Source organism: Leucoraja erinacea, chromosome 7, assembly GCF_028641065.1.
Source record: "Leucoraja erinacea ecotype New England chromosome 7, Leri_hhj_1, whole genome shotgun sequence".
Taxonomy (NCBI): Eukaryota; Metazoa; Chordata; class Chondrichthyes; order Rajiformes; family Rajidae; genus Leucoraja; species Leucoraja erinaceus.
This window is the reverse complement of record NC_073383.1, coordinates 41,473,773-41,486,357: the sequence shown is the minus strand read 5'-3', so window position 1 is coordinate 41,486,357 and position 12,585 is coordinate 41,473,773. Positions and strand designations below refer to the sequence as shown.

The 12,585-nt window shown below is 44.2% G+C and overlaps 1 protein-coding gene across 2 annotated transcripts in view; it reads left to right on the top strand.

The window, feature by feature from the left end:
- Positions 1 to 12,585, top strand: part of plekhm3 (pleckstrin homology domain containing, family M, member 3) — a 130,351-nt gene that overhangs the window by 26,873 nt on the left and 90,893 nt on the right. For both annotated transcript variants that reach the window (XM_055638349.1, XM_055638350.1), the window contains one exon: positions 7,880 to 8,791. In XM_055638349.1, coding sequence (XP_055494324.1) covers positions 7,880 to 8,791 — 912 coding nt within the window. The remainder of the gene's footprint in view (positions 1 to 7,879; positions 8,792 to 12,585) is intronic.

Below are 12,585 nucleotides of genomic sequence, written 5' to 3'. Positions count from 1 at the left end.
AACTCTGTTAATCTGACATTATTTTAATGCTCACTTTGGTTCAAGATCAGTAATTCTTTTTGGTCTATTGGATGTTCTAAAATACTCCAATACATTTTGAAATCACTTTTTAGTTTAGATTCTACACTGTAGAATACATTTTTTTTTCAGTGAATCTGTTAAGTTTAAAGGCAGTATGGGAAACAAGGTACCGGCGGTAAGTGTAAGGAAATCATGGGAAACAGATTCAGGCAAGTTTCAAGGATTGTGACCAACAAAGCCTGGTTAGCTTAAAGATAGCACAGGAACCAGGATCCCAGGCAGTCAATAGAGAGCACAGGAATCAAGGTTCTTCCAAATAGTGGGATCGCAGGTTAGAAACATAGAAACATAGAAATTAGGTGCAGGAGTAGGCCATTCGGCCCTTCGGCCCTTCGAGCCTGCACCGCCATTCAATATGATCATGGCTGATCATCCAACTCAGTATCCCGTACCTGCCTTCTCTCCATACCCTCTGATACCCTTGGCCACAAGGGCCACATCTAACTCCCTCTTAAATATAGCCAATGAACTGGCCTCAACTACCCTCTGTGGCAGAGAGTTCCAGAGATTCACCACTCTCTGTGTGAAAAAAGTTCTCCTCATCTCGGTTTTAAAGGATTTCCCCCTTATCCTTAAGCTGTGACCCCTTGTCCTGGACTTCCCCAACATCGGGAACAATCTTCCTGCATCTAGCCTGTCCAACCCCTTAAGAATTTTGTAAGTTTCTATAAGATCCCCTCTCAATCTCCTAAATTCTAGAGAGTATAAACCAAGTCTATCCAGTCTTTCTTCATAAGATAGTCCTGACATCCCAGGAATCAGTCTGGTGAACCTTCTCTTCACTCCCTCTATGGCAATAATGTCCTTCTTCAGATTTGGAGACCAAAACTGTACGCAATACTCCAGGTGTGGTCTCACCAAGACCCTGTACAACTGCAGTAGAACCTCCCTGCTCCTATACTCAAATCCTTTTGCTATGAAAGCCAACATACCATTCACTTTCTTCACTGCCTGCTGCACCTGCATGCCTACGTCCAATGACTGGTGTACCATGACACCCAGGTCTCGCTGCATCTCTCCCTTTCCCAATCGGCCACCATTTAGATAATAGTCTGCTTTCCCGTTTTTGCCACCAAAATGGATAACCTCACATTTATCCACATTATACTGCATCTGCCAAACATTTGCCCACTCACCCAGCCTATCCAAATCACCTTGCAGTCTCCTAGCATCCTCCTCACAGCTAACACTGCCCCCCAGCTTAGTGTCATCCGCAAACATGGAGATATTGCCTTCAATTCCCTCATCCAGATCATTAATATATATTGTAAATAGCTGGGGTCCCAGCACTGAGCCTTGCGGTACCCCACTAGTCACTGCCTGCCATTGTGAAAAGGACCCGTTTACTCCTACTATTTGCTTCCTGTTTGCCAGCCAGTTCTCTATCCACATCAATACTGAACCCCCAATGCCGTGTGCTTTAAGTTTGTATACTAATCTCTTATGTGGGACCTTGTCGAAAGCCTTCTGGAAGTCCAGATACACCACATCCACTGGTTCTCCCCTATCCACGCTACTAGTTACATCCTCGAAAAATTCTATAAGATTCGTCAGACATGATTTACCTTTCGTAAATCCATGCTGACTTTGTCCAATGATTTCACCACTTTCCAAATGTATCAAATTTCCAAAGGTTATCAGAGTTTTACTGTAATTGCATGTTTGTGGTAATACAAACATACAACTACAATGAAACTCTGATAATCTGATATACCTTTTCACACCACACCTTTAATGAAATGACTTGACAGTAAATCCTTTCAAAATATACTTAAAACATAATAAGCTGCTCTCGGTTTTGCAATACTTATGGAACAATTGCACAATGGTTAATTTTAATCGAGAAAGCCTTTGTCCAGCTTTCTTTTCCTTTCCAATTCAAGATATTGGGTGCAAGGACCCCGATGGGCAAAAGCCACATCCCAAATAGTGAAGCTCAAAATATACAGGCTCTAATGAGGGTTTATCTTGTGCAACAAAATATACCTTGGACTCCACTGTTGATCTGCCTGAATGCAGATCTTTTGAAGTACTGTTAATTTAATTGTGGGGGGTGGGACATGGTGGTAGGTCGGGGTGGTTAAGGGAAATGGTCCACTGTCATCTGCAGCCAAGTGAAATGTGCCAGAGTGAAAATAAGAACAGGTATATTACAGGTGCACAACCTTTTATCCGAAAGCCTTGGGACCAGACACTTGTCGGATTTCGGACTTTTTCGGATTTCCGAATGGAAGATTTTTAGCGTAGATTAGGTAGGTAGCGCGGGCGGCTTGAAAAATCTGGAGCGGCTGCCTCCTCCCCGGAGACCGGGGAATCATTGTAAATCATTGCATAAATGTTAGTCAGTTAGTATGGAGGGATTTTATGTGGTGGGGGGGGGTGAAGGGGGAAACTTTAATTCTTAGTCCCCTACCTGGTCGGAGAGGCGGGGAGCGGGCAATGCCTTACCGGGTCGCCGTGCAGTAAGCTCCGGAGTGCTATGGCCACCGACTCCCAACATCACGGAGCTGGGGGCTGGGGGCGTCTGCCCGCGGGCGGCGCTGGTTGGAGCTCCGACCCTGGCAACTCTACCCCTGGCTGCGCGGCGCTCCAAATTCAGCGCCGCCCGCAGCCGGACGCCCGCAGCCCCAGCTCCGCGATGTTGGGAGTCGGCGGCGTCACAGCGCTGGGATACCAGCGGGGAGTGGGCAATGCCTTACCGGGTCGCCGTGCGGTAAGCTCCGGAGCGCTATGGCCGCCGACACACAACATCGTGGGGCTGCGGGCGTCCGGCCGCGGGCCGCGATGGATTTGGAGCACTGCGGAGCTTACTGCACGGCGACCCGGTAAGGCATTGACCGCTCCCCGCCTCTCCGACCAGGTAGGGGACTAAGAATTAAAGTTTCCCCCTTCACCCCCCCCTCCTTCACATAAAAGCCCTCCAAACTAACTGACTAACATTTAAGCAATGATTTACAGATGTTTAAGTGTCTCCCCGGTCTCCGGGGAGGAGGCAGCCGCTACAGTAGTACAGACCTGGGTTGACCTTTGGTCGTTTCGGGTCAAGTTTTGGCGCCAAACGCGAGCTTTGGTGTGCAGACGACATCCTGGCCGGTTTTCGGAGTTTTTCGGTTTCCGGAACTCCGGATAAAAGGTTGTGCACCTGTACTGGATTAATGGGGGAAGTGTAGTGGCAAAACATATATATTATCTAGCAAATAGTGTGTCTACTGGATGTAATTCTCATTAAGTATGAGAAGCAGTAATGAATGGGAGGGAGCCCTTGCTTGCATTACAAGAAGCAGAGAATAATTTATATTCTCTCTAGAAAATAGATCACGTAGGCCTAGGCGGCCTGAACGGAGATTTTCAGTGATATGATCGCCGAGCCTAGGCTTGGTCTCGCCTATCTCTGCGATCGTTTTGCTGAACCCCTCTTCTCAGTCCGCCTCGGCCTACATGATCTCCCGGTTGCTAAACACTTTAACTCCCCCTTTCATTTCCATACTGACCTTTCTGTCCTAGGCCTCCTCCACTGTCAGAGTGATGCCCAATCCAAATTGGAGGAACAGCACCTCATATTTTGTGCGGGCACCTTACAACCCAGTGGTATGAATATTGACTTCTCTAACCAAGTAATCCTTGCTTTCCCTTTCTCTCCATCTCTCCCAATCCTGGTTCTCTGACCAGTGTCACTGTCCTCCTGGTTAAATTGTATTCATTGTATGCCTAGTTGTCACCTTCCCCTCAGCTAACAATGAATCATTCTACATTTTCCATCATCCACATCCCCTTTGATCTGTTTTCTCACCTTACCCTTCCACATCTTTATGTCTCCCTCTCCTCTGACTTTCAGTCTGTAGAAGGGTCTCGACCCAAAACGTTACCCATTCCTTCTCTCCAGAGATGCTGCCTGTCCCACTGAGTTACTCCAGCATTTTGTGTCTATCTTCGGTCTAAACCAGCAGCTGCAGTTCCTTCTTAAACATATGATGGAATACCAATGTATATATTCAAACTCGCAGATTATTTTATGGTGTTGTGGAGTAGCACATGCAAGAAAGAGACCATTTAGCCAATCAAGTCTCTGCTCATACCCTCCAGAATCCAACATTGTGGACAGTTAATTCATTGTATTTATTTCAAAGCTTTATTTCGATTTGACAAACAGTGCGAGGTAAGACAAGATGCTCAGGCTAGTTTAATCTGAGTGATGAGTCGGCGTACAGGATGGAGGTGGAGCTGCTCACAGGATGGTGCAAATCCCACAACCTCATTCTCAACGTGGGAAAACTAAGGAGATGGTGGTTGAGAGAGTAGAGTGTTTAACTTGTTCATGATATATGTATTTTTATTTTTTACTGCACACTGAATGGACACTGGTTGAGCAACGTTTTTTTGTTTCCTCTCGGTATGTGAGTACTCAGGAAAATGACAATAAAGATATACTATACTATACTATACTAATCGAATTACCAGGCGTAACAAAACTTGAGATTTCAATTGAAGGCTTAAAGGAATTGCCTGCTGTTAACATTGTCATACAGATGTGGGTAAATGCAGTGGTTGACCTCTGGTCGATGTCAGATTAGGTTAGAAGCCATACCCTGTGCATCTTGAAGGGGAAAGCTAAGCTTCCCACTGCTGACCACTATTCCTGCTGGATATTGCCTAGGCATTAGATGTACATAAGAGTGAGACTAGAATTAGCTTGAATTTAAAACTAAAACTAAAACTCTACCCTATCAACATAAACAGATCTTCTATTGTGCCCAAACAATTTTTTCCTTCTAGACTTCAGGTGAGGAAGTTACGGTAACTTTCCTGGAATTGTGTTCCATCAATTCCCTACATATTTGTTTCTCAACGTCCTACCCTATCACCCCCACCACCTTTTCTCCATCATCATTTCCCCACATGCTTTGCTATGGTATCATTTGTCCACAGGTACTGTTCCAAGGTGGGTGCAAAATAAAAGACTGGTAAGGGAGAAGACATACGGTGCTGCTGTGTCATCAATGGCCTGGATTCAGCTGTCTCTTGGGCTGCAGTTACCGAGGGATGATGCATAAACTTACTTAGACTTAGTTCCTCCCAAACTGTTGAGTGCATTGGGCAGCAAGCTTTTCGTTTTGGTTATGTGCGACGTTGCTCACCGTCGATAGGCTTGTGTCCCGGGCTGCCAAATCCTTCTGGAATGTTCGCCTCCATGTGAGTTTTGGTCGGCCTCTTATCCTTCTTCCGTCAGCTTGCCATGTCATTGCTATCTTAGGTGCACGTTCTGGTGACATTCTGAGTACATGTCCTGCAATTATCATCCTGCGTACCTCTATGTCCTCTCTGAGAGGTTTTGTTGCAGTTTCCCGGTAGATCTCCTCGTTTGTGATGTGGTCTCTGTAGCTAGTCAGCAAGCAGCATTGTTGGGATGCATCCAATTTATTTTTCATCTTCACATTGATTTTCCATGTCTCACTGGCATAGAGGGCCGTAGGGAGGACTACGGACTGGAAGAGCTTGACTTTTAGCATCTTGGATATCCCGCCACTAGACCATATTTGCTGCATTCTTCGGAAGACTGAAGCAGCTTTACCAATTTGGGAGTTGATTTCGACCTCTACATCTCCATCTACTGAACATTCTGCCAAGACAGGCTCCCCAAAGATGCATAAACAATAGAGAAAAAAAGCAAAGGAACGCAATAGGCACAGGAATCCGCATACCAGGGCCCTCAAGCCTGCCTGTCTGCCATTCAATATGATCTGAAACTCTTCTCCATTGTCAGTTCCCTGTAACCGTGAATTGTCTAATCCTGAAGTAAAAAAACGTTCTCTTCAAATTCCTCTGATCTAGCTTCCATAACCCACAAGGATAGAGAATTCCTGAGATTCACCACCTTAAGCGAGAAGAAATTCACATACAACTCAGTTTAAATGACCATTCCCTAATATTGCAATCATGTTCCCTTTTTGAGACTCTACCACTAGTGGAACAATCTCAACATTTACCATTTTCCCTCCTTGGGATCTTTTGCTTCAATAAGGTCACTCCTCAATCTTCTGACCTCCAAAGTTGGAATGTATGCAACTGTGTCTCAGCCTGTGGGTAATTAAGAGTAAGGCCCAACGCAAATTGGAGGAACAGCACCTCGTATTTCACTTGGGCATCTTACAACCCAGTGGTATGAATATTGACTTCTCTAACTTCAAGTAATCCTTGCTTTCTGTATCTCAGCCTACGTAATTCAGAAAAACGTATACAAACTTTCATTGCAAAGAGTTTTTCACAGACATTTGGACTCTTTGACCCAATTGTTCCATGCTAGCGAACAAGCTTTGCATAAAGCTTATTCCACTCAGTCCACCCAGTTATTTGCACGACCTGGTATTCTCTCTTCCTTTTTTGTTTCCCACAGTTTGTTGATAATTGGCAATTCTTGTTTCTGCTTCACCTTCACTACCAACTGATCCCAGTTCTTGGTGCATGCTTTGAGTCTTCTGAACCAGATCCCCTGCACCTTCAGATAATTGTACAGTTACCTGGCAGTGAAGGGGACAAAAGGTCAGTCAAATCAGTTGGCATATGATAGACCTCATTTTTTCTGCCATTTACTCTGACCCCAGAGACCTGCTCAATCAGTGGGTCAACATGATCTAAACTGAAGGTGGTGATGTTGTCCATGCGCAGAGAGAATCATCATTCCTATTGTGCCCAAATTGTTCCTGATGGGTTCATCGAAAGGTTCAAAACAGCCTGAAAGAGAACAGAGATCAGCCTTGCCTAACTCCAGATGTGATCAGAAAGCTGCCATTTTTCAGCCATCAATATGGACTGACTACTAATGTCTGTGCAGAATGGTCATATATAATCTGTGCAGAACGATCATATATAACAATAAGTGGCCCTGTATTTATTGTGTATTTATGACTTGGGGAAGTCAAAATTACAGTGGGATAACACTACGGTGGAACTGTGCAAATGTATTTTGTGAGGCTCAATTCTGATTGCAAGAACAAACAAAATATAGTGTTATTATTGGTATGACCTATCTTGTCTTCATGTATGTAGATCTATTTCAAAAATGGAATGGAATAAATTGTCACAATCTATCCTTTCAGCGCTCGGATATTTGGATTTTTCTTTTGCAGTCAACTGAATTTAGATGTATTTGGCTGCCTTGAACATGGTGTAACATCCTATGGGAATTTGTAGGAACATAATCTGACACACATTGCCCAGTTGATATTGGTGCAGTTGATCAATAATTTAATTCATTTTTATTACCATAGTAAAAAAAAAATGAACAAACTAATTCCATCATCTAGCACCTAGACAGATTATGATACAGTCATTGACAATGAGGTGATGGAAATTGTGAATTGTAAATTACTTAATGAACACAGGTCTGAAGTTTAAATCATCTTTAATCATAACATATAGTAGAGCGGTACATCAGGTTGTTAGTTCATCACTTCTGCTTCCAAGACTGCTTAATGTAGGAAATGGTGTTAATATAAAGTGTACAGTAAGATGGGGTTAATGATGCTCCACTACTCTGGTTGGTTAACATGCAATAACCAATCTACATGAATGAACTAGGTAGGAGAATGGGAAGGGCACAGAGATCTTGGAAGTTTGCACACTGACTGAAGATAGAGTCAAAAAGGAGCAACCCGTGAAAATTGTAAATAAGTGATGTTGCAGCAGAGGAAGCCATTGTAGCAATAGTACTTGGTGAGCCAGTTATACGGCGGGTAATACTGGAGGTCTCAGATGCACGGTTGGACACAACACCAATTTGTCTGTTTTTCAACCTCTACAGATCCTGATCCACCCAATCGCGATGTCCTGAAGAAGGGAAGCTTGGCAACAAGACAGGATCGTGCTGGATCATGGAAAGAGTGCTACGTAGAACTTTGTTCAAGGGAACTGTGTTTATACAGTGTAGAGGCTGGGGAAGATTGTCACCTATGCAGTGTATACTATCTGAACTGCTGCCAAAGCATCACTGTGTCAGCCAGTTCAGGTGATCAGATCCTAGAGATCCGCTTTTCCAACGGTGCCTGGCTGCAGCTACAAGCGCACTCCTGTTGGGAGGCTGAAGATTGGAGGCAGGGCCTTCTGGAACGAACGGACATCCTGCATCAGTCACAGAAATTGCGATTGCCAATTGAGTCCCGACAGGCACCACTACCTGGCAGGCATACTGGAACTTGCCAGGCTGAGCCAATTCAGCATAAAACCTTTCCCATGCCTGTAAAAGGCACAGTTCGGATTGGATTACTTCATAAGCTGTTGTCTCGGGATCACTGGAACACTTACACCTTTGTCCTTAGCCAAAATGAACTCAACTACTTTCGAACCAATGACCTAGTTGAGGAGCCCTTGATATCTTACAAGATAAATCGATGCCTTAGTGTTCAGTTGGAATTCGCAGTGGACTCTGTTTCCCACCTTAAGGTGGCTTTTCCTGAAGAGATGCTTACCCTTATGGCAGACACACAACAAGAGCTTCAAGAGTGGGCAGAGGCAATCAAGGCTGTAACTAACTCCAAGTTGGTGTCCAGTTGCTCCGACTGCTTTTCATCAAGAGATCTACGGGCAAAGGAGACAAAATCTGAAAATGCAGAAACACGGCAGAATAAACGCCACTCTGTGACCAGCAGCTTTCTGAGCCTTCTGACGGTGATAGCTGTGGAGAAAGGACTCATAGCTCAGAGCTTCAGGTGTGCAGGTGAATGTTTTTATCTTTTATTAACAAGCTTTCAAAGAGCTATATCTGGTTGGTTCCTTGCTGTTTGAGAGTGAGAATTTATTTAGCTTGTTTTATCGTGGAACCAGCTGAGGAGAGAGATTGGCAGGCAACCTGGATCCAACATGTGGTGCTGCAGCTGCATTAATATTCTGTTCACTGGCATGTTTAGAACTTTGGTGTTGTACCAGCAGATTTTCCAGACTATCAAATGTTATTGAATTCCTACGCAAATGGAATTTTTTCAGATGTTATCCATTTGAATGATAAATATTCCAGTGAGCATGTTAAGTTTCAAGGGAGACATAGACACAAAAAACTGCAGATGCCGATTGACAAAACAAGACACAAAGTGCTGGAGTAACTCAGTGGGTCAGCTAGCATTTCTGGAGACGTCTCACAGGAAGTGACTTGTAGGAACATATCTGAACCTGATCCATCCAGACCTGTTGATTACTACAGTACCTTTCTGACTTCCATTTGGGGAATTTCTGCTTTCAATCTTCCCTCTCCAGAGACAGAACAGAAGTAGAATTTCGTGGTCCTTACTTTTCGCCCCAATAGTCTTCAATTCAACATAGCATCGATTGCCTGCCATTTTCACCAGCTCCCATAAGATGTCATCGCCAGCCACATCTTCCCCTCTTACCTCACCCTCTTTCTACAGGTAGTACTCCCTTTGTGACTCCCTGGTTTGCCCATCCCTTCCCACCCACCCCACCCTCTCCATTGGCATTTTCTTCAGAAACTATAGGAGTAACCAGTGTCCCTGCTCACCATCCCGGGACATAAATGTACAATGTACTTATGATGCAGAGTCATTATATATCATAACAAGTACTTTAATTTGTATAAAGGTACACAAAATTGCTGGAGAAACTCAGCGGGTGCAGCAGCATCTATGGAGCGAAGGAAATGGGCGACGTTTCGGGCCGAAACCCATGAGTACTGTAGGCTCCAAATCGTAGGTTAAAACTAAAAAAACATCATGGCTGCCCGTATACCACAAGGTTCCACCTCCAGTTTAAATTCCATTTGGAATATTTTGGAGGACCAAGAAACCAAGAACCAAGGTGGTGGCGTGGAAAACCTGACATGGATTATGGATCAGGTCACCAGCAGCAAAACCAGACACGGATCAAATCAGCAATACTGTTTGATCTACAACCTCCTTGGGCTTTTGCCCAAAGGGCAAACATAAAGCATGCAGAATATCTATTTAAAGTTATAAAAATTAACTATTGTCTACAGTAAAGAAATGGAGGATGTACTGCAAGTAATATAAGCAACATTGGTTATAGTTAAATAGAGTCCAAGATCTGCATCTAGACATAATCCCAATATCTAGCCACAGGCTTGCTGACCCGTCCTGCACGCGTACGTACAGGACTTCAGCCATGCCCCTCACAGGAGATGTCGCCACAGGCACGGCCTCCATCGGGAGTTAATTAGCAGGCGACGACTCAACCAGCACAGGTTTTGCAGGGGATTTGTTGACAGGCTTTACAGGGGTCTTCGTCATCCGCACCAGCCACATTGGCACTCCTTTCGCAGGTACGGAAACAAAGTTCTGATCGCAGAACTGCTCACCGTCTGCTGTCCACATGTCCCTCTTTCAAATAGTTGTTTCCATCCTCTGTCCATAACACATCATCTGGGTCATCTGCAAACTCATACTGAACCTGCCTCAATGGCACTAGCTCATTTACTGGCAGAATATGTAATCGGTTTCCCCAAGAAAGGGACTTTTTAGAGTGCCTTTGTGATGGATTCTTTGAACAGCTTGTATTGGAGCCTACCAGGTAGAAGGCAATTCTGGATTTAGTGTTATGTAATGAACTGGATTTGATAAAGGACCTCGAGTTTAATGAGCCATTAGGAGGCACTGACCATAACATGGTCAGGTTTAATCTACAATTTGAGAGAGAGAGAAGAGTAGATTGGAGGTGTCAGTGTTGCAGTTGAATAAAGGGGACTATGGGACCCATGAGGGAGGAGCTGGCCAAAGTTGACTGGAAAGATACACTAGCAGGGATGAAAGTGGAACAAAAATGGCAGGTGTTTCTAGGAATAATAAAGAAGGTGCAGGATCAGTTCATTCCTCGGAGGAAGAAAGATTCCAAGGGGATAAAGGGACGACCATGGCTGACAAGGGACGTTAGGGACAGTATAAAAATTAAAGCGAAGAAGTACAACGTAGCAAAGATGAGCAGGAAGCAAGAGGATTGGGTAGTGTTTAAAGAACAACAGAAGATAACCAATAAGACAATACAGGGAGAAAAGATGAGGTACAAAGGTAAGCTAGCCAAGAATACCTGGGAATGGCCTGGGAACTTAATATTCAGGGTTATACATCCTATAGAAAGGACAGGCAGGTGGTCAGAGGAGGGGGGGGGGGGGGGGGGGGGTAGCTCTGCTGGTGAGGGATGGAATTCAGTCCCTTGTGAGGGAAGACATAGGGACTGGCGAGGTAGAGTCACTGTGGATTGAATTGAGGAATTGTAAAGGCAAGAAGACACTAATTGGTGTTATTTACAGACCCCCAAATAGTAGCCCGGATGTAGGGTTTAAGTTGCAGCAGGAGTTAAAACTGGCATGTAACAAAGGTAATGCCACTGTGGTGATGGGGGATTTCAATATGCAGGTAGACTGGGAAAATCAGGTTGGTTCAGGACCCCAAGAAAGAGAGTTTGTAGAATGCCTCCGAGATGCAGTTTGTAATGGAGCCGACCAGAGAAAAGGCAATTCTGGATTTAGTGTTGTCCAATGAACCAGATATGATAAGATAACTCGAGGTAAAGGAACCGCTTGGAGGTAGTGATCATAATATGATTATTTGTAATCTGCAATTTTAGAAGGAGAACATTAAATCAGGTGGCAGTGATGCAGTTGAACAAAGGGGACTATGAAGGCATGAGAGAGGAGCTGGCCAAGGTAGACTGGGAAGGGATCCCAGCAGGAATGACGGTGGAACAGCTATGGCAGGAATTTCTGGGCATAATCCGGACGACGCAGGATCATTTCATTCCAAAAAGGAAGAAAGATTCTAAGAGGAGTAGGAGGCAACCGTGGCTGACAAGAGAAGTTAGGGATAGAATAAAACTCAAAGAAAAGATGTATAACACAGCAAAGAGTAGCCGGAAGCCAGAGGATTGGGAAACTTTCATAGGACAACAGAAGGAAACAAAACAGGCAATACGGGCTGAAGGAATATAAAGAAGGACAGTAAAAGCTTATTTAGATATGTTAAGGGAAAAAGAGTAGCAAAGTCAAATGTGGGTCCCTTGAAGGCAGACATGGGTGAAATTATTATGGGTAACAAGGAAATGGCAGAAGAGTTGAACAGGTACTTCGGATCTGTCTTCACTAAGGAAGACACAAACAATCTCCCAGACGTACTATTAATTTTCATTCCTGGTCCGTATCGAACTTCTCCAAATGCAAACACTTCTTGTGTGGTGCTAGGATAAAATACCATATATTTGCATTTATATAGCGATCCTGCTGCGAAATGTTTAAGTTGAAAGTTGTATTTTATTTCAAAGTGGGAATTGGAAGATAAGGACAGAGATGCTACACAGAGATTTTGATAGGAAGGAAACGTTACAGCAGATGAGTAATAGATTGGTCAAATGGTAGGTTCAATGAAGATCGGGCGAGGTGGATTGGGGATGGGGGAAAAGTATCTATAGCTTGGGACTTACCTAAATGAGTACTGAGATGGATTATCATTCCACACCACATTTCTTAGACAATAATACCTTTTATGCAATTAT